Source organism: Telmatherina bonti, assembly GCF_933228915.1.
Source record: "Telmatherina bonti genome assembly, chromosome: 18".
Taxonomy (NCBI): domain Eukaryota; kingdom Metazoa; phylum Chordata; class Actinopteri; order Atheriniformes; family Telmatherinidae; genus Telmatherina; species Telmatherina bonti.
The window spans coordinates 10,940,259-10,960,513 of NC_136616.1; the positions used below are offsets into that span (position 1 = coordinate 10,940,259).

At 41.5% G+C, this 20,255-nt stretch overlaps 1 protein-coding gene across 1 annotated transcript in view; it reads right to left on the reverse strand.

Moving 5' to 3' along the window:
* The window catches only part of col4a6 (collagen, type IV, alpha 6), a 182,317-nt gene that overhangs the window by 8,141 nt on the left and 153,921 nt on the right, over window positions 1-20,255 (reverse strand). Inside the window, exons 26-47 of the mRNA XM_079257522.1 lie at window positions 14,401-14,472; window positions 13,447-13,554; window positions 11,137-11,355; window positions 9,988-10,143; window positions 6,752-6,931; window positions 6,530-6,673; window positions 6,303-6,425; window positions 5,609-5,790; window positions 5,466-5,529; window positions 5,294-5,368; window positions 4,976-5,083; window positions 4,784-4,891; window positions 4,640-4,711; window positions 3,815-3,934; window positions 3,606-3,722; window positions 3,376-3,537; window positions 3,183-3,281; window positions 2,922-3,074; window positions 2,630-2,746; window positions 1,999-2,190; window positions 1,645-1,816; window positions 802-916 (exon numbers count right to left, since the gene is read on the reverse strand). Coding sequence (XP_079113648.1) covers window positions 802-916; window positions 1,645-1,816; window positions 1,999-2,190; window positions 2,630-2,746; window positions 2,922-3,074; window positions 3,183-3,281; window positions 3,376-3,537; window positions 3,606-3,722; window positions 3,815-3,934; window positions 4,640-4,711; window positions 4,784-4,891; window positions 4,976-5,083; window positions 5,294-5,368; window positions 5,466-5,529; window positions 5,609-5,790; window positions 6,303-6,425; window positions 6,530-6,673; window positions 6,752-6,931; window positions 9,988-10,143; window positions 11,137-11,355; window positions 13,447-13,554; window positions 14,401-14,472 — 2,858 coding nt within the window. The remainder of the gene's footprint in view (window positions 1-801; window positions 917-1,644; window positions 1,817-1,998; window positions 2,191-2,629; window positions 2,747-2,921; window positions 3,075-3,182; window positions 3,282-3,375; window positions 3,538-3,605; window positions 3,723-3,814; window positions 3,935-4,639; window positions 4,712-4,783; window positions 4,892-4,975; window positions 5,084-5,293; window positions 5,369-5,465; window positions 5,530-5,608; window positions 5,791-6,302; window positions 6,426-6,529; window positions 6,674-6,751; window positions 6,932-9,987; window positions 10,144-11,136; window positions 11,356-13,446; window positions 13,555-14,400; window positions 14,473-20,255) is intronic.

The following is a 20,255-nucleotide window of genomic DNA, read 5'->3' on the forward strand; positions in this document are numbered from 1 at the left end:
TGTGTGCCGACATCATTCCTTCCAACAACGTGTGAACACACACCTGAATGCTGGCGACCAGCAAACTACCTAAACTCCTGATTTTACAGATGTGATTGAACCGATCAATGATCAGTTAATCGCCTGTACTGATTATCAGAACCTGATTTCTATTTTAAGTTGGAGTTGGAAGCAGTCAGGGTGGACCTTCACACACTGTTTATACATTTTCTCAAAGTTCTTGCTGAATGAATATTATAAGTGTGTGATATGTCGTGTAGTTTATGTGAGATTGTAATTCTACAACCTGACGAGGACTTTTACTTTTATTCTATTCTATTTATTTACTTTCTGTTACGTCCTGATACATCCAACCTCTGGAATGACAGACGTTTATCATCCCTCCTTGTCCAACACCGGGGCATCCAGCTCCGGTCCCCTGCTCGTTGTCCATGCATCCCTGCTCCAACACACCAGACTCATTAAAATCAGTCGCTCTGCAAACTTCATAGGCTGTTGGATCCGTTTAATGTGAAGCAGGTGTGTTGGAACAGCGATACATGGGAAACCCGACAGTGGAAACTAACCCTAACCCTGGGACAGACTTTGGACACCCCTAGCTTACACTTTCATTTATTTATTTATTAATTTATTCAAATAAAAACATAAAAGTCCCTCCTTGAGTGCTGGGAATCCTTATAGGTACCGTTTTAATGGATCCATTCCACATCTGAGTGAAATAAACAACAACAAAAAAGACAACAACTTCTCCCGCTGCATCTTAAGAAACGACTCAAAGAGACACGGGGATGTATGACTTACCATGAGGAAAGAATAACCTATCCAGAGACTTCTCCAGCCCGGGGGGCAGCTGGGGATGGTCAGGTCCTGACTGTGGACCGCCACAGCCTGAGACGGAGCCTCACACACCGAACACCTGGATTGTTCGTACAACAGAGGGAAAGTTTAGGAGATATCCGACTTTTAAGTGACATTAGCACAGTTATCCTCACTGTTAATTCAACAAGAGCTGCACTCAGCATACTGAGACAAGAGGAGAGCTGCCACCCCGAGAAAAAAGAATGAATAAAAAAATAAATAAAGCATTCCTACGCTACGTATCCTGCTTCCTTGCCAAATCAGTAACATTCAGCTGTTTAGCAAGGAATGGTTATCCTAAATATTGCACAGAGTAACGGCGTTCTTATGCAACAGGATATGGTGAAAATACAGTAATACCTCCGGAATGTGGGTGTTTCTTTTTCATTATTTATAAGGAGCTACCGACGGAGCAGCTCTTTGGTGGAGTTCGCAGCTGAAATCAGCCAAACCTGGCAACTCTGACAGGGTCAGTTAGGGCCGTTATGACAGCAGAGTTTCTGCAAGCAGCCTGCAGCTCTTGTTTGTGGAGAGAACTGCAGCGTTGAGGATCATTATGACTTGTTTAGATAAGATTTTCAGAAAGCCAGCGGCTGTTTCACGAGCCGCAAGTCAAGAGTCAGTGATCCGCATGCGATGAGGAACGCGGCACTAGCAGAAAACGTATGATGTTTATTCTACGTTGTTATTAATGATGGAAATAATATGATTGCAATTCCTTCAGCCCAAACAATTTAGTAAAACAAACCCCAACAACAGCAGTGGGTCGACGTAACACATCAGTACCTGCTGATGTAAGGTTCTATCTGGCCCTCGGCCACGGGCATCATGGGGATGGGCTGAGTTGTGGAGAGCCAGTAGGACTTGTCGTTGCGGCTAGCATAGTAGCAGATCTCACTGGGTGAACAGTAGAGGAAAGGAATGGTGCTAAACCTGGGGAGGCATGAACCGGGCTGACCTGGAAGGACATGAGGAGGTTACGTACCTGGGAAAATCACATGAAAAACCACTTACAGCTAGATCCTACAGCACAGTTCTTATAACCAATGTGAGTTAAAAAGTTTCATCTTTTTTACTCACAAAGGTGGAAAGAGGAAGACTTGTGTCTAATTAGCTAGGATAAAGGGACGGTTTCCGTACCAAGGTCTTGGTTGTGAGCTTTCTCCTGTCCCTCCACATACAGCAGGCTGTAGCCATCCCACAGTTTGGCCATGCCCTGAGGACACATAGGGACCTGAAAGTTCTGGCTGTGTTTCACAAGTGTGTAACCAATGCTGAAGCTGCGGCCGACGCCGCCGGGATTGCCAGGAAGGCCAACTGCGCCTGGGAAACCTGGGGGAGATGTAATGAGGGGGGGGGGTTAGCGGAGGTGGCAAGGGTCTGTTTTTATTCCTAGCACAATGTCATGGAGAGATGGGATGATTCAGCTTTTTATGTTTAGTCTTCTATCCATGAGAGTTCTGTGGGCACTTTTCAAAAAGCAGCTTAAAACCTATTTATTTACATCATCTATGGATTTTTATTCATTCATTCATTCATTCACTGGAGCCTATCCCAGCTGTCATTGGGCGAAAGGCAGGGTACACCCTGGACAGCTCGCCAGTCCATCTCGAGGTGATTTTTATTCATTTTACGTTTTATTATATTTACTCTGCTCTTAATATTGTTTTTAAGTTGTTTTGTTCATTTTTTTATTGTTTTTTTTTTTGGTTTTTTTTTTTCTTTTAATTCAGCATTTTGTGTTTAGGTTAAAACAAGGCATAATACTGACCTTGATCTCCATTGAGTCCAGGGAAACCAGGGGGTCCAGCATCACCAGGTGGGCCAGGAAAACCTGATGAACCTGTCCTGCCAAGCGAACCTGCAGGGCCTGGTCGACCCTTTGGACCTGAGGAGAATATTTTTTATTGTATGACTGAAAATGCAGTTATTTACATGGAGATGAAGTAAAATGTTGGCTGAAAAATAATTCTTATGTTGAAGTAAAGATGAGAATGTTCCTGCTTCAGTAAGGTTACCAAGTCATTGTAATTTGTTCCTTGACACCTGTGGTTCTTACACACCTGGAGGTCCTGGGAAACCGGGCTGACCGGGCGGCCCAGGATTACCAGAAGTTCCCAGTTTACCAATAAAACCCATTTCTCCAGGAATTCGTCTTAAGTTTACGGGAGGAACTGGCAGTGAGACGCCAGGGAGACCCTTTCGTCCCGGAGGACCTGGCGAATGGAGAAATGGGAGAGCTCGGTAAAGGATGAAGGAGGGAAAATGCAAAACTTATTCGCATCCTGTAGCATCGCATTTCTGCTCCTGGAGACACCACCTACCTCGCTCTCCCTTACGGCCTGTGTTCCCAAAGAAGCCAGAGTCACCAGGAAAGCCCTTGACTCCGGGAACTCCACTAAAACCAGGATCACCTACAATTCCTAAAAAGCACAAACACAATTCTTTATAATCTGTGGGATTTAAGACCCATAAATACAAAATTTGCTTCCATTTTTTGCTTTTGGCCCCTTTTACCTTTTGCACCTGGACTACCAGGAAGTCCGGGGCCTGCAGGGCGTCCTGGCTCTCCCTTTGGACCAGGGAATCCAGTGAAACCTGGCAACCCAGGGTCTCCACGGTCTCCCTGCGCTGTGCCTGGACCAGGTGGTCCGGGAGGGCCTGGAGGTCCTTGGAAACCTGTTAAGAAACGAGTGTTAGTGAAGCTTTCCACTCCTCTTCCTCGTTCCTTCCTAAGGTGTATTTACCGTATTCTCCATCCAGTCCAGGAAGGCCAGGGTCTCCTACTGGTCCAAAAATATTTGAACTCTGGGTAGTCCCTGGGGGTCCAGGCCGGCCAGGGAACCCAGGAAATCCAGGACTACCTAGTGAAGGAAACAAACAAACAATAAACCGACCCAGCAGTTTCTTCTTCCTCCTAATGAGTATTTTTCATTTTCTCTTATTTGTAACAAACCTGGCTCTCCTCTTAGCCCCTTTTGTCCCGGGGAGCCGGGTCCTCCAGCATAAGAAATACCTCTCTCTCCCTTAAACCCTGGAACACCTGGAGCACCAGGAAGACCTCCCACTGTCCCGCCTGGATGCAAATAAACAAGTTTAAACAGGCTTTTGCAATCAAAGGCAGCCATTGGCTATGATTACATGATGTTTTTTATTTCAGAATTAATAATTCGGAATTAAGTTAGTCTCTTACGAGTTTACATGAAGATAATAATTTTGAATGAACGTTTACATGAAACATGTTCTCACTTAATTCCTCTTTAGAGCGGTGGGTTGTGAAGGGTTCTGATTGGACAGAGGGTGCACGTGACGTATGACGTATACCAGAAATAAACAAAGTTGGCTCCCTGCTTCTCGTCTTTTTAGTCGTAACTTGTAAAAACTACATAATAAGAACCAGTTTTACTGCTATCTTTATTATAAATGTGAAGTAGCAGCTCAACACGAGCATACTACTTCACTTTCTGCAGCAACTGAGAAGGAGAAGAAAGATAGACCACCGAACACGGGAGGTAAAACAACGCGCGTCATCGGGACAGGACAAGGTAACGAGCATGCTCAGAACGACCGGAGTTAACTTAGGAGTGGGATGAAGGTTTACATGACAGAGGAATTAAATAGATCGGAATTAAAATGCGAATAAACCAGACACTTACATCGGAATTAAGTGTTTACACGGTCGTTTTTCGCCAGTTTACAGCGGAATGAACTTTTATTCGGAATTAAAGAGGAATTAAAACTCCCATGGAAACGTACGAATTGTGCATCACATGATTTTTACCTGGAGTTCCAGGAAGGCCTTTTGGTCCAGGAAGACCATTCAGTCCATCTAAACCAGGGGGTCCAGCCAAACCTGGGACAACATTATATAGTGAATATGTGTCATCTTTATATATTCATCGTGTTTTATCTCGTTTTCTCAAACCTTTAACTCCAGGACCTCCAGGACCTCCTGGTAGGCCAGGAGACCCATCTGATCCTCTTCTCCCTGGAAATCCTGGCTGACCCTTTGGCCCAGGAAAACCGGGGGCGCCTACAGAAGAGATCAAGTCAGTGTCACTCACTAGAGGGTCTCTTTGAGTTTCACCTTCAGTTTGGCTTTGACTTTGTCTCTCACCCATTATTCCACGTCGTCCTGCTTCACCTATGGCACCCTTTGTTCCAGGAAAACCTGGACTTCCTGGGAAGCCATTGTCACCAGGGGCACCATCCCTGCCTCGACCACCTGAGGATGGAAAATGAACCTGCTATGAACATTTTCCTTCAATATATTCCACAAAGGCACGCCGATATAGACGTGCTTCAACGTTTTCTTGAGTCATGGTTTTATACAAAGCCTTATTTAAGAAAATAAATCAACCAACAGGTGTTTATAGTTGTTATTCAAGAGGGAAAGTAGCTTTTTCTGAATCTTAGAAAGCATGGAGAGTCTTACCAGGGAAGCCTGGATCTCCTGGCTGTCCCTTGGATCCTTGTCCTCCAGGGTAACCATAACTATCTCCGGGTTGACCTGAGCAACCAAGCATGAGTTTAAGGTACCGTAGTCATTAACACATGAGCTTGTATGCAAACATTAGAGTCAAAACAGACTGAATGGTCATGCTGACCTTTGGCACCAGGCCGACCAGATTCTCCTGGGTTGCCTGGGAAACCAGGCGTGCCATCATCGCCCTTAAAAACAGCATCACAACGTCAATTCCACCATTTCAAGTTGTTTCATGGTGACTTTATGATGTGTGTGTGTGTTTACCATCTGGCCTTTCATGCCAGGGAATCCCATGATTCCAGGCTCTCCCTTTGATCCAGGGAAGCCTGAAGGTCCAGGCCGCCCAGGAAATCCTGGCTCTCCGGGCTGTCCTTTACTCTGCTCAGCAAAGCCAGGAAGTCCAGGCAGACCCTGGGAACCAGGCAGACCTGGCTGACCCTTGTCACCTGACGCCAAAACAAACAGTTGGGAGAATAAATGAACAATCTTTGATAAAAACAACAACTTTATGACAACCAGCACAAAATCAAAATGGATCACATTGTTTTGTGCTGTTACTGGTTGTAACGTACCATGCCATAATGTATGACATCATATCGCAGCAGTTCATGCCTTGTCATACCGTGTAGTTTAGTATTGCATCAGAATATATCGCAATATATTGTATTACACGATACCATACTGCATCATACTTTTTGAAATTGCTGTTGTACTTAAACACCACTACTCCCAACACTGACTGCACAATACCATAATCATGTGGTTTAGCATCAGCATCCCACTGCATCACATTGTATCTTACCGTATTGTGTCATATTGCTTTGTATTGTACCGTATGGTATCATATCCCACTATACTGTATTGCAGGATATTGTGATACCCAAACTGAATAATTATGAAAGACATGAAAGAATCGAAATTATTTTAACTGCAAAATAAACAAAAAACAAGTAGTTACCTCTGGGTCCAGTAAAGCCAGGATTGCCCCCAAAGCCAGGAGCTCCTAGGTCTCCTTTCTCCACAAACTCTAATGGAAACGGAGGTGCAGGCACTCCAGCAGGACCCGTAGGACCTCTGTTACCTACAAAAGTAAAGTAACATGAATGTTTGTTTTACTCCCAGGCTGCTGATTATTTCATGTAGTTGCTCTCTCAGACGGTGTGTTTCAGAAGCTGAATGCTGAACCTTTCAATCCAGGTAAGCCAGGTCTGCCAAAAAATCCATCTCTCCCAGGCTCTCCAGGTAGTCCTTTTCCTCCAGGAAATCCCGGGGTTCCAGGGCGACCGGGTAGTCCTGGGAAACCCATGAGTCCTGGGAAGCCTCTTTCACCTGTGGGGATCAATATCCTGATAACACAGCTGGTCACTGCAAGTCAAAAAGCAGATGGAAAACAGATTGAGCGCTAACCCTTTCTGCCTGGTATTCCTGGGATCCCATCTCTAGTCCCTGGTCCAGGAGGTCCAGCGGGTCCCCGAGGCCCTGCTAGTCCAGGAGTGCCAGGCAATCCAGGGGTTCCTTTCATTCCAGCAGGACCGGGGAATCCTGGGTCTCCTTGCTCTCCTTTACGACCAGGAAAACCTAAAAACCATGGATGGCGATGCGATTAGACGCTTGTCACAGTTAAACTTTTAAAAGGAAGGAAAAAACTTCTACTGCTTAAAAAACTACATTTACTAATAATGTGACAAAATAATCTAAGTGGAGCTAGTCCAGATTTGCATCTGAAGTAAAAACCAAAACAAATGCTGGTAAACAAAATTAAAAATACTTACCTTACTTACACATCTGTAATAAATTTACTTTCAGCACAATTTTTTTTTCCAAATTAATGTTACAGAAAATTCAAGTGAGAACTCATTTTTATTTTTTATAATTAAAATGTCACACAACAGCGGACAATGTAATCACAGGTGCTTGTTTACATTGTTTTACTGTTCTAGTTCAGCTGAAATTGCACTTAGACAACTGGGAATTAAGCAGGTGTAAGCATTATTTAGCTCAAAATAAGAATAAAAAAAACTAATATAGTTTTAGTTCTAGTAGGTTCGAGTGCAATTCCTGACTGAATCAGTACCTAAAGTTTGTTCTACATGATAGCGCACTAACACTAATGTTTACAATCTTTAAAAAATTGAACATATTTTCAACACATCAGTGCTTCAAAGATGAAAGCCTGGAAACAACAACAAAAGCTGCCGTCGAAATCGAGCGAGGCAGGGATGTGCTGAAAATAAAATAGCCCTTTTTTTTAAGAGTGGAAAAAGCTTTTAGTGCAACACGGGCAAAGTTAAAAAGCATTTGTGCAAAAACAACTATAGCAGTTAATCCAGTAAAAATATCTAATGTCAATGAGAGGTCAAAGTAAAAAACATGGGTTAGTTCTGGTTGCGAAAAACAAAACCAAATGTCAGCAGTCACAGCTTTTTGGAAATTTCAAAAACATAAAATCACTCTTAATAAATACTCAAGAAATAACTCAGTTTCCTGCTGTGGTATTTACAGAGCTGAAGGAGGATTGTGGTTTACAGAAAGGAGCTTTTTCTGCACAAAGCAGAGTTATAAAGACAACCTCATAAATATTAAATCTGTATATATTAAGGGGAAACTGAAAAAAAATGTGGACTTCTGGGAACTTTAAAAAAAAAAGTTGCATGGGCAGGTTGCAGATGTTCTGCTTTATTTAGGATTTTAAAGAGCTATTCTAATTTGTTCTTTGTTTGAAAACTTTTAGCTAGTTTGAATGTGTTTTGTCGTGTATTTGTAACATTTTTTACTGCACCGTCTTGACAAGGACACTCTTGCAAATTTGGCTGGGTGTGTGCGTTAGGGCATCTTCACATGCCCAACGCTTTGGGTGCAGGATTGGAGTTGCGCGTTTTGAGGAAGGTTTGACGCATGCACCTGGTGAAATTGTTTTTTCATTTACAGAAACCACAAAACTTCAAAAGACGTTTTTTGATGTTTTTAGAAGTAAATGTTTGGATTCAATTTAAGGATTTTTTAGATCCCTCAAGTAGAATCTGAATTTTTCTTCAAAAGGTGTCTTTGGCAGCCAATGAGTTGATCTCAGCTAAGTTCTCCCTGGTGCAATAAAGGTTGAATACGACGTATATTTGGCTTTTTTTTTAAATATTTAGTTTTACCTTCCTTATGAAGAATGAACAAAACAATTCCTAACTGAGACCGTGGAAGAGAGTGACTGGTTCTCAAACCTGATTGGTTTAAATCAAAACCTTGAAGGAAGATTCAGTAATTGAATGGAAATGAGGAAGCTAAAGGATCACAAGGGACTGTATAAAAAAAGAAGCCACCGTGACGTCACCCGTAGGTTTCTGAAGAGCTGAACTGAAGCTCGGTGGGCGATTCCTACCATCACCATCTTGGCAGGAGCATGCGTGTCGTCTCGCCCGGAAAATACAAATATGGGCAAAGACGTGGAGCTGAGAGGGGGGCATGGTAGAAGATAGACATTGAGCGAACTCCGAACTGCCAGTAGCTAAAAGCTAACCATTGTTAACCGGCTACAAACTGCGGTTTGAGGATGGAACTGCAGATTTATGCACATAGGCTTCACTTTCAACCGCCGGAGTGACTTGGATAAAACTTTATACAATTGCTACAAAGTGGTTAACAATAAGCAAAGAAGATTAAGATGAAATTAAATAAAACAATTTCGGAAGATTGTGTAGGGTAGAATTCCAGTCAATCAATTAATAAATAAATAAAATCAGATGTACAAAAAATTGTTTTATTACTATATTCCAACATCTTTATTTATAATTTTGTTTATAAAAAAAGTACCTTTTTTTTGTATCGATTTCTTTACATCTGATCACATATTATATTTCATGTTCACATTCTTCACTGATTGACTTTGTTTTGAGACACTACTGTTGCCTCACACATAGCAACACTGTTTCCTCCTTTGAAAGCCTTGCATGTTTCTGCACATCAGGTTTAGAAAATCGACTGCAAAGCAGGATTACTGTCAGGATGAAACTAAATAAGTTTCATCCAACGCACGTTTCCTGACTTGTGCTGCCGTGTGATTAGAAATGGAGCACAGGCTGACACGTGGAAGGAGGAGGCAGTTAATGGCCTAATGCTTGAAGCAGGAATATGCAGGGATGGAAGCAAAAGGGCGGAGCGGGTAAAAGAGATGGATGATTGATGGGGAAGAGAGTGTCCTACCTTGACAGCCTACAACGAACGACCCAACACCAAAAGGAGAAAGATGGAGGTGTGAGAGGATGCATGGAGATGACGGTGGGGGTGGGTGTAGAGAGGAAGGAGGATAGAAGGAGGATAAAATAGGAGAAGGAGAAATACAAAACAGAAAAGGACATTCTTTTGGGTGATGCAGAGTTTAAATACACAAAAACCAAACAGGCAACCTGGTGGAGGATTATGAAAGAAATAATACGAGAAAGAAAAGTCACGAACCGACACGGACATAAAGGAGAGGATGAGAGGTGAAAAATATCAACCCAAGGTTATATTTCAATTTTACTCTCCAATAAATTGACCTAAAAATAACATATCTAGACAAGATAAAGCCTAATTTCTGAATGATAGACTATGGAGAATAAAATCCTAAACAGAAACTTAGTGGAAAGATGGGATGTTGATGTGTTTTTTCTCACCTGGCAGTCCGCTGAGTCCTTTGTTTCCAGGAAATCCAGGTCGACCAGGAATACCATAAACCTCAGATCCTTGACCGGGAGGACCAGGAGGGCCAGAGAAACCTGGATCTCCTCTGTCTCCCTTCCGTCCAGCACCACCAAAGCGTCCATCAAGACCTGAGAGGAATAAAAATATATTCATGTTCATTCCTGCTTCTTGAAATCAGATTCAACTGAATCCGATTTGAAATGATCAAGTACAGATATTTGGCCAAATTCACCACAATCTGGTACCTAGAAGTGCTCAGAAGAACTGCTGCTAAGTTCATTCAAACAATAGTTATAAAGATAATTACATCACCGTACTATCTGGGCTACAAGCTACTTTTTCACTGCAGCTTAAACTGTGATGCAGCTCATGGATTTTTACTGGTTAACAAGTCATTTTGCGCCTCATACACACACTCCTATCATGGGAAATGCACAAGAAAATGCATGTGATGCAGCCTTCATGTAAAAGCCGATCGATGGGGCGGTTGCAGAAGGAAGCAGAGCTGCTCCACGCTCAGAAATTACAGTCATGCTTTTATGGTCAGATTTTATAACAAGTTTTGGTCATTTTACAAGACAGTTTATTTTTACATTTATAGCAAGATATTACAGATCCTAATGTTGTTTATTGATGAATTTAGATATTAATGCTCGACATGACACAGGGAACAAAAGAAGGGAGGAAGTGGACACCAACAGCATCCACAGCTGATGCAGGATTTAACTAAGAAGAGGAAAGGTGTGAAAACATTCCTGAATAGCTTCATCTTAAAAACCCTCCAGAAGACAACTTATTTATAAGATGATATTGGTGGACGAAGCCTCCAGTTCAGTTTGTTGATCTCCTTTAATTCTGTTATAATATTTATATGACTTGATCTGGCAGCTGCCGTCATGTTCCAATCTTTCAGATTTCTACCAAATAAATCAATGATCAGCTACATGTGTTTGTAGAGATCAATACACAAACTGTTTCCGGAATCCGTTTGATAGAAACAAGTGAATAACTGAGATAAGGAATAAATAATAAATGATAAAGCTGCTGCTACTTAAGCTTGCTCTATTGTTGATTTGTATAAGGACAATAATTAGGTGCAATACATGCAAGTTTTGACTCACCAGGAGATCCAGGTGTTCCTGGAGTCCCAGGCTGGCCCTTGTCTCCAGGTATTCCAGGTAGACCATCTGCTCCTGGAGCTCCAGGTCTGACTCCAAGAACCTCTCCAGGCTGGCCTTTGGGTCCAGGCAACCCAGGATTACCATCCCTCCCTCTGGCACCATCAAATGTGCGTCCTGGTGCGCCTGGAATTCCAGGCTCTCCTCTGGGTCCAGTGAAACCTGACGGGAGGTGGAGTGGAGGCAAGTGCTTGTTAGTGACGATCTTAATGTCATGAAAATAGGTGAAATTGTTTGAAACGACCACTAATCATCAAGAAAACCACATGAAGAAGAAGAAGAAAAGCCGGCCAGTCTATTGGCCAGAACCAAAACCGGCTCATGAAGCACAAGAAAACAATGAAGCCGCAATAAATGTTTGCAGTGTTGGAGTTTGTTTCCACAGCGGTGAGACAGTGATTCAGTTTCACCAGAAATCTGTCCGGTAAGATCAGCAGGAGGGGCAGCAAGCCATCCAGCATGTTGCTCCATCCTACGTCTCCTCCTCTGCTTGCTTTGCAAGAGGAAGTGGACTGAGACCCCTGGTTTTAGGTGGACCAGAGTCTGTGAGACAGCCTTTCTGTCTTCTGGACCAGCCTGGAAACATCCTCACTGAGGGAGTGTAATTCTAATTTTCTGACCTCTTATTGTTATTATCACCCCCGACTTGTTTTGTAAACGTTGTATTGTGTTTGTATTTACTCCGTGGTGCATTTGGATTTGCAACCTGCTAACTGATTTGAGTCTCAACAAACTTTTTGTGGAAATGAAAAAGGATTTGTTTAATGTAGCACAGGTTCATTGCCTTTTTGATTAATTGAGAGACTCATTTTTACTACCTTTACATCATCCCGTATTATATTATCCTGTTCACACAGCCTGTTTCTCATCATCTCTGATTAGAAAATCTGTTGAACAAAGCTAAAAACAATCAATGTGAGTTTCTCTTTGCACTGGCTGACGGACTGGCTACATTTTTAAATGCATCAAAGCCTGTATATAAAAATATGGGCGGAGCCTCCCTGGCGTCACCCGTAGGTTTCTGAAGAGCTGAATTAAAGCTCGGTGGGCGGTTCCTACCATCGCCATCTTGACAGGAGCATGTGTGTCGTCTCACCCGGAAAATACAAATATGGGCAAAGAGGTGGAGCTGAGAGGGGGGCTGTGAGCGTCATGGTGGATGATTGACGTCGAGCAAACTCTGAGCTGCCTGTAGCTAAGAGCTAACCGTTGTTAACCAGCTAAAAACTAGCTAAGAGCTAACCAAGCTAACCCGGAGATAACAGGAGCTAGCCAGCAAACGGAGGTAAACGGGATAAAGCTAAGTCACGTTGTTAGCCGGCTAAAAACTGCGGTTGTTCTATGTTCTTCTTACTTGAAGCGGCAGATCGGGTACCTGTCAATCAAAAGGACACGCCCCTAAATTTGCCGAACTTCGAGATTAAATAACTTTTAAATGGGCGAGTTAGAAAAAAATTCCCTCCCACCACAGTTGTCATGAAGGTAAACCTGACCTATTAAACCGAAAATGGATTTTTGAACCAGGCTGTAAACATGTTAATTTCTGCTGTGAAGTTGGTCTTTTTAACATGGGGATTCTCTCTGTTTTTCCACCCCTAGTGGATGAAGGGGGAACTGCAGTTTTATGCACCTCTGCATAGGCTTCCCTTTTAATCGCCGGAGGCTCCGTTGATCTTTCATATACGGTCTATGATAAATGCTGACATAATGAGATGTTTCTGAAGTGGTTTCTGAAGTTGTCTATTTACCTGAATGTCTACAGATTTGCTCTGCTTCCCTTTTTGCCTTCCGGTCGCACACTGAGCGCCATGTTGCTTTGCTGACTGGCAGCAACATTTGTAACGTTGTGTGCATATGTAGCCGACATTTTGTATTCAGTATATATTTTTAATTGTGTTTAGTTTATATTTCTATTTTTATTCAGCCTATATTTCTACTTATTTATCTTTCTATTTTTACTTTTATATAGTTTTAGAGTATATATTCGTATTTTCTACTTCTCAGCCACTTCGGGACGTCAGTTCCAATTTCGTATCTCTGACATGTGAACATGAGCTATATGACAATCAAGTTCCTTGAAAAATAAAGGTCAAACTTTGAAGCTTTTGAATAAAAACTCTTGTTTGTAATGATAAATATTAGTATAAGACTAACTAAACACATCTGATTTCAAAAGAATAGCCAGCTACAGCTAATCGCATTAGCATTTATGCTAGTGCGATGGCATCACATGCAAAAAAATCCACCACATACCTTGTGTTCCAGGCTGGCCTCCAGAGCCGGGGTCTCCCCTCTCACCTTTGGGACCATCAAACCCTGGACGTCCAGGGTTTCCTAGGGAACCTGGTAGACCTTTAGAGCCTGACAGAAACAAACAGATTGAGCAAAAATTCAAGAAATCATTCAAAGCAAAAGTTGGTAATAAAGGTATGTCTAATGCTTTAACCCTTTCCTGCATGAATTATTAAAAAACAAGACAGCATTTTTTTAAATACAGTATTTTACCTCTACAGACATATGCAATGATACTTTTTTTTGTTTATTAGTGATATTTAAAATTGATCATGATTTATGATTTAGTTTAATGTATTCTATGAACTATTTATAAAATAATATGAAATCATAATTATATTATGTATATCTAAAATATAACTATCATTTTCTTTTTGTATTTATTGCAAAGACAAACTTGTGTAATTAGCTCAATTATATCACATATTTATTTATTCCCTAGTGAGTGGAAATGTGTTAGATGAGTCACTAACATCCACTGAAGTGGTTTATTTACAAAAATACCATCCTCATCCATGAACAAGCAAGAAAAAAGCTTGTAAATAGGTGTCCAAGATATGGCCACTATGCATGAAAGGGTTAAACCAGTAGTTACTGATATTCTTTCATGTTGAGTTAACTACAGAGGTGATACTTTTATTTATTATGGTGGTCAGCAGACAGGAAGATAAAAGAAGTTGTTCAGAAAAGAAACATGAACATAAACCAGGTTTTATATTTATGTTTGATGGATTAAGAAACGTAAACAGCAAGACTTATAAAAATAGCTAAACAGAACAAAAGATAAGCCTCCTGTGCAGTATAAATCTTCAACAGATTAGATAAAACCAAAAGACCAACCTGAATAAATCAATTGTTGCAAAAATTAGTAAATATCAGAGAAAGATATCTTGTAAAACTTCTACTACATTGTACCTGGCCGTCCAGGTGAGCCGGGAAATCCGGGGTCTCCAGCTTCACCAGGTATGGTACATGGTAGCACTTGGCCTGGTAGCACCCACACACAGGTTAGTTCTCACAGTTTACAACGCAGGAATACACATGTGGACACACAGATCTAGTAATTACACGTTTACTTTGTGCCTGTATGTAGCTAAACTATGCTGAGAATCTGCTAAAATATTAAACCTGCACACACCCCGTGTTTGTCTCGAGGGTAATATAAAAGGTTTGTACGAGCCTTACACACAGAAATCTAACAAAACCGACTGCTGATCCCCCACAGGTGGCTTCTCAAATCAGTCAGTTCACAGATAAATTAGAAATATCTGCAAATGTTTCTCAGCACTGATTCTGGCTTCCATTCACGCAAACAGATTGTCATTTGGGTTAATCTTAGAATCATTGTGTTGCGGTTGAACGTTAGTAGCAACTTTGCAGTATTAAATGGTAGGTTAAAAAATCAGAAGCTGATGGCCAGGCTAAATCAGCATGATGACGAAATCGTGTCCACAGGATGGGTTTCTGTCGTCACACATGGCAACGTCAGTTGTTTTTATTTCCACTGGACTCCCCCCCCCCCCCCCCCCCCCCCCCCCTCAACCCTTGCTGGTTAAAAGCACTTAGCAGAGGCAGGCCTTGCAGACATGCGGCAGATTTCAGCAGCTTTGATTGGAGGAAGAAGAGGGTACAAACATGTGGCTGTCCGTGTCAGGAGACCGGCTGCACCAACCACGCCGCACTGCAACATGTTTGGTTACAAGTGAAACTCGTCTGCAAATCATTCTCTGACGCTGTCGGGATGGAGGCCCTGAGATGCAGAGCGAGAGTCGCTTCCATCAGCGCGCCATGAACTAATGATTCACACTGAGCCAGCTCTCTTCAGAAGGCACAAAGCGATGTTTTCCCAGGATTCCCTGGCTTAAAGGCACAACAAGATCCCCCTAAAAAGTTAATAGCATATAAGCACTGACTAAATCAATGACAACTTAATATTTAATAAATATTTGATTAATAATTATTTAATAGGGCACCACCAGAAACAAACTTTAGGTTGCCAAATTTGATGAAATTCAACTTAAGCTTTATTGAATCTGATTATTTACAACCTGCCGATGTAAAAATGATGCGTGACCTTTAAACCACAAGCTTTTTGTTCCTTAAAGGAAACTGAGTCATTAGACAATAAGCAACATACGCCCTGGTGTTCACAGTCATTTATATGGTCGTTTCTCCGAAACAAGTATTTTTTTTAAATTTTTTTAGTTTAGTTTAGTTTATTTCAGTCACATGTTACATTTACACATTAACAAAGTGAAAAACAAAACTGGCTGAAAAGGCAGAAGCAAAGCCTATTAACGCCCGCCTATATTACACTGAATTTAGCTAAAATTGCAAAGATTTGTTTGTCATACTTCGTCTTCGTCTTTCCTTTTTCTTTCTTTTCCTTTCATGAAGAGGAGATGCTACATGCTATAAATACACATTTTGAAAAAGAACAAAAAAAATAAATAACTGGAAGGACGTTTTGGGACTTTGTAACTTCTAAGAAAATGTCAAAAAGGCTATTTTTTGTGTTGATTTGTACTGTTTTTTGAAGAGCTCATCGTCATTTATTATAAAAAATAATTTATTTTGGGTTTTGTAGAGTCCTTTTAAACCACGATGGTCAGACTTACAGTAGACAGCATCAGCGTGCTCTAAGTTTAGAGAATCAAAGAGGTATTTAAATGTAGGATATAAGCGAATAGAGGTCACGAGTTCAGTTCACAAAGCTCAAATGTTTCAAAGGAGCAACAAATGTTCTTGTTTTTACGGTGTATTACTTTTGCAACTCAGCTTTCATGTTGATATTTCCTAATGTTTGTTTTCTGGTAATAAACCAGCAAACTGACTGAACTCAATCTGAAACTGACTGACTGACTGAACAACTGATGTTGTATTAAAGGGCTTTATAAATAAAGTTTAGTTGAGTTAAAAGTTAAGTTTGGACCGTATTAACTGTAATGACTCTTTGTATCCTTTAGCAAAAAACTGCTTACAAACTGAGGAGATAGCTATCAGCAGATGTCTTTTATCACCTCGTTACAACGTTGTTTAAGTCAAAGCTTCTTGTTCTTTGTAAGTACCATAGACTGCATATAAAAAGATGGATGGAGCCTCCGTGACGTCACCCATAGGTTTCTAAGAGCTGAATTGAAGCTCGGTGGGCGGTTCCGACCACCGCCATCTTGGCATGGCGATGGTAGGAGATGGTAGGAACATGTTTTCTTTTCGCCAGGAAAATACAAATATGAGCAAAGAGGTGGAGCTGAGAGGGGGGTTGTGACGGATGATTGACATCGGGCGAACTCTGAGCTTTCTGTAGCTAACGGAGGTAAGCGGGCTTAAGCTAAGTCACGTTGTTAACTGGCTAAACACCGCGGTTGTTCTACGTTCTTGACTTGAAGCCGGAGATTGGTTACTTGTCAATCAAAAGGACACGCCCATAAATATGCTGAACTTCGAGATTAAATTACTTTTAAATGGGCAAGTTAGAAAAAAATTCACTCCCCCCACAGTTGTCATGAAGGTAAACCTGACCTATTAAACCGATAATGGATTTTTGTACCAGGCTGTAAACATGTTTATTTCTGCCGTGAAGTTGGTCTTTTTAACATGGGAGTCTATGGGGATTTGCTCTGTTTAGCGGTCCCTACTGGATGAAGGAGGAACTGCAGTTTTATGCACATCCGCAAAGGCTTCACTTTTAACAGCTGGTGGCTCCGACCATCTTTCATATGTGGTCTATGGTAAGTACTTAGATCTGGTTAGCATGTAAACACGAGGAGAATACTACTCCACTGCTCCAGTGAGAAATCAGTTTGGTTTGAGGGACACTTTTATGACTCCACCAGTTGCTGGGTTAACACTTCCATATATTCTCTGTCCCAGACTGTTACGCTGACTGGTGTTTGAGAAAGTTAGCTACCCACCCGTTCCCTCTCCGTCGTCATTAACCCTTCCACAGCTGTTTTCACCTGGACAGATACACATGCACAAGGAGAGTGAGGCAGATGTATGGATGGAGAGAGTCAGAGAAATAGAGAGAGAGAGAGAGAGAGAGAGAGAGAGAGAGAGAGAGAGAAGTGTAAAGATGGCAACACACAAGGCCAGTCAGAGGTCATTTGCATGCACCAATAAAGCAATTAATTGTTGTTTAAATCAAATAGTTATCAGCAAAACAGCAATCAGATCAAGTCAATTAAGGCAGAAGCAGTTCCTTGGTTCAGCAATTTAAGTGCTTAAACACGAGTTATCGCCATCAACCAGAGGAGAGAGAAGTGTAAACAGCAGATGTTTAAGAATCATTATCTCTCAGCTCCTGTCAGTGACAATAACCCATCATATTAAAAGCCAAATGAATCAGTTGTTTAGCATTAGCATCGTGGCATGAGACCACACATTCATACAGAAGATGACAGCCTCCTTGTGTCATTTAGTCTCAGAGAGTAGGGCCTGAATATAAACAGCATTCCAAACTTTATGTTTTGCAGAGTGACTTTATAAACTTTTTAAAAATTCCCATCAAGATATTAATGAACACTCCCCAAGTACTTGATTAATCTCACCTGTTTAACTACTTAATATTAATTTCTAATTAGTAGCTGCATAGTTTTTGGCCTGAGTAGTTCAGAAACTGCTCATCTACTGGGATTTTCACACACAACCATCTCCTTGGCTGAGAGAGAATGGCCTGAAAATCAGAAAACGCCAGGAGAGCAGCAGTTGTCTGGACCATAAGGTCTTGTTGATGTCAGAGGTCAGAGGAGAATGGACAGACTGGTTGGAGATGATGGAAAGGTAACAGGAGCTGATGTAAAAGCTGGTTTCAACCAGCTACGCCCAATAGCATCTCTGAACACCAGAGGTGGCCATTCCTGGTCCAGAAAGTAAAAGTCCTGTCCGGCAGCTGTTCCAAACAGTCACCAAACCAGCTGAATTTAATGAGCAGAGTTTATTTGCCAGGTAAACGAGCCTGTTTGTGAAAACCCCTGTTCTAAATGTACAGGTAGATCCAAAAATATGGCAGGACTTTTACCATCTGGACCAGGAATATCCACCTCTGCTGAACACAGAGATGGTCTACAGTAGCAGAAGACCACACTGGGTGCCTTTCCTGTCAACTAAGGACAGGAAACCGAGGCTACAATTATCACAGACTCACCAGAACTGGACCAGAACAGAGGATGGAGAAACGTTGGTGGTCTGATGAGTCTCCATTTCAGCTGAAACAGCTCAGTTTAGTGGATAAAACATAAAAGTGTGGCTTCATCCTGCGTGTATACTAGGTTGCTGTTGATGTAATGGTGTGTGGGATATTTTCTTGCCATTTTCATTGGTCCCCTGGTACCAACATGGCGTGGATCAAACACCACAACCTACTGTGTTTACCGTGTCCATTCAGTGTTACTTCCAGCAGGACGGCGCACCGTGTCACAGAGCTCATATCGTCTACAGGTGCTTTCCTCAATATGACGATGAGTTCACTGCACTCCAACGGCCTCCACAGTCACCAGATCCCAGTCCAGTCAAGCAGCTTTGGGATGTGGTGGAACGGGAGATGTGCAGCTACTGTGTAATGCTCCATATCAACATGGAGGAAATCTCTGAGGAATGTTTCCAACACCTTGTGTAATCTACACCACCAAGGCAGTTCAGAGGGAAAAAAAAAGGTCCATCTGGAACCAGTGAGGTGTTACTAATAAAGTAACTGGTTGAGTGGATGTCAAGGAAAATCTGTGAAAGTTTATTTGCGTCATTTGTCAACTAGATCCTTCACTTTACAAGCCTGAATCATTGCAACCAAACATGGATTTTATCTTCAGTTGTTCAAATTGATTAAAACACCGCAGGTCCATTCAGCAATAAATATTTGTGGCATTATTTATTTATTTTGGCACAAAGATTCACTTCCTGCCATATCAGTTTTAAGGAATGCTGTCAAGTTGAATCTCCTCTCTGATACTAAAGAAGCACAGCAGCTGAATGTCAGTAATTACAAGATCATCACAGTCAACTGTAAGAAGCGATTCATGGACTGTAGATTATTGGCTGGAGGAGAGAATAAGCGCATTAATGGAGACCATTAATCATGACGTTAACAGCTGCAGCCGAGGAATGGAGGGCAGGAATCTGCTTTGGCAGGAAACTAAAAAAGATCCACATTGTCTCCTCTGGAGATTTATAACTCCTTCAGCAAACAAACGAGGAATTGTAAATGTTCCTCTGTAGATTAACCCTTTAATGCCACATGTATCATATTTAATACAGTTTCTGAGAACTTTTGGGTGATTTTATGGTAAAAACTTTACTCAGTACTCTGTTGTACACTATCTGAAGTGTGTCTTCTGCTCCCTGCTGGAAACCTTTTGCAATTCGATAATCTTTACATGGGGTTGCACACTGTAGATTGCATTTATTTTATCTTTGTTGTTTGAATTTATTATTTTTTGTCAATTTAACAAGCTACAGGTAATGTTACTGTAATAAATTGAAATACTCAGTCAAAAACAACTTAACTCCACAAAAAATGTTTAACTAAAAATTTGTGTCCAGCTAATTCAGAAATATAAGTCAACTACACTTAGAGGCATAAAAACATATGTCCACTAGGTGGCGGTAGGCGGACATCAGCTCTACCAGGCGCCAATTATGAACAGAAGAAGAAGCCTTCAGAACAGTTAGACAGTCTCACGTGAGTGCAACGTTCTTTTACTCGCTGTGAAAAGGCATTTCTCATTTTGTTTGGAGTTATGAGTGTTTCAACCAAATAAAAGTGAAACTTGGCC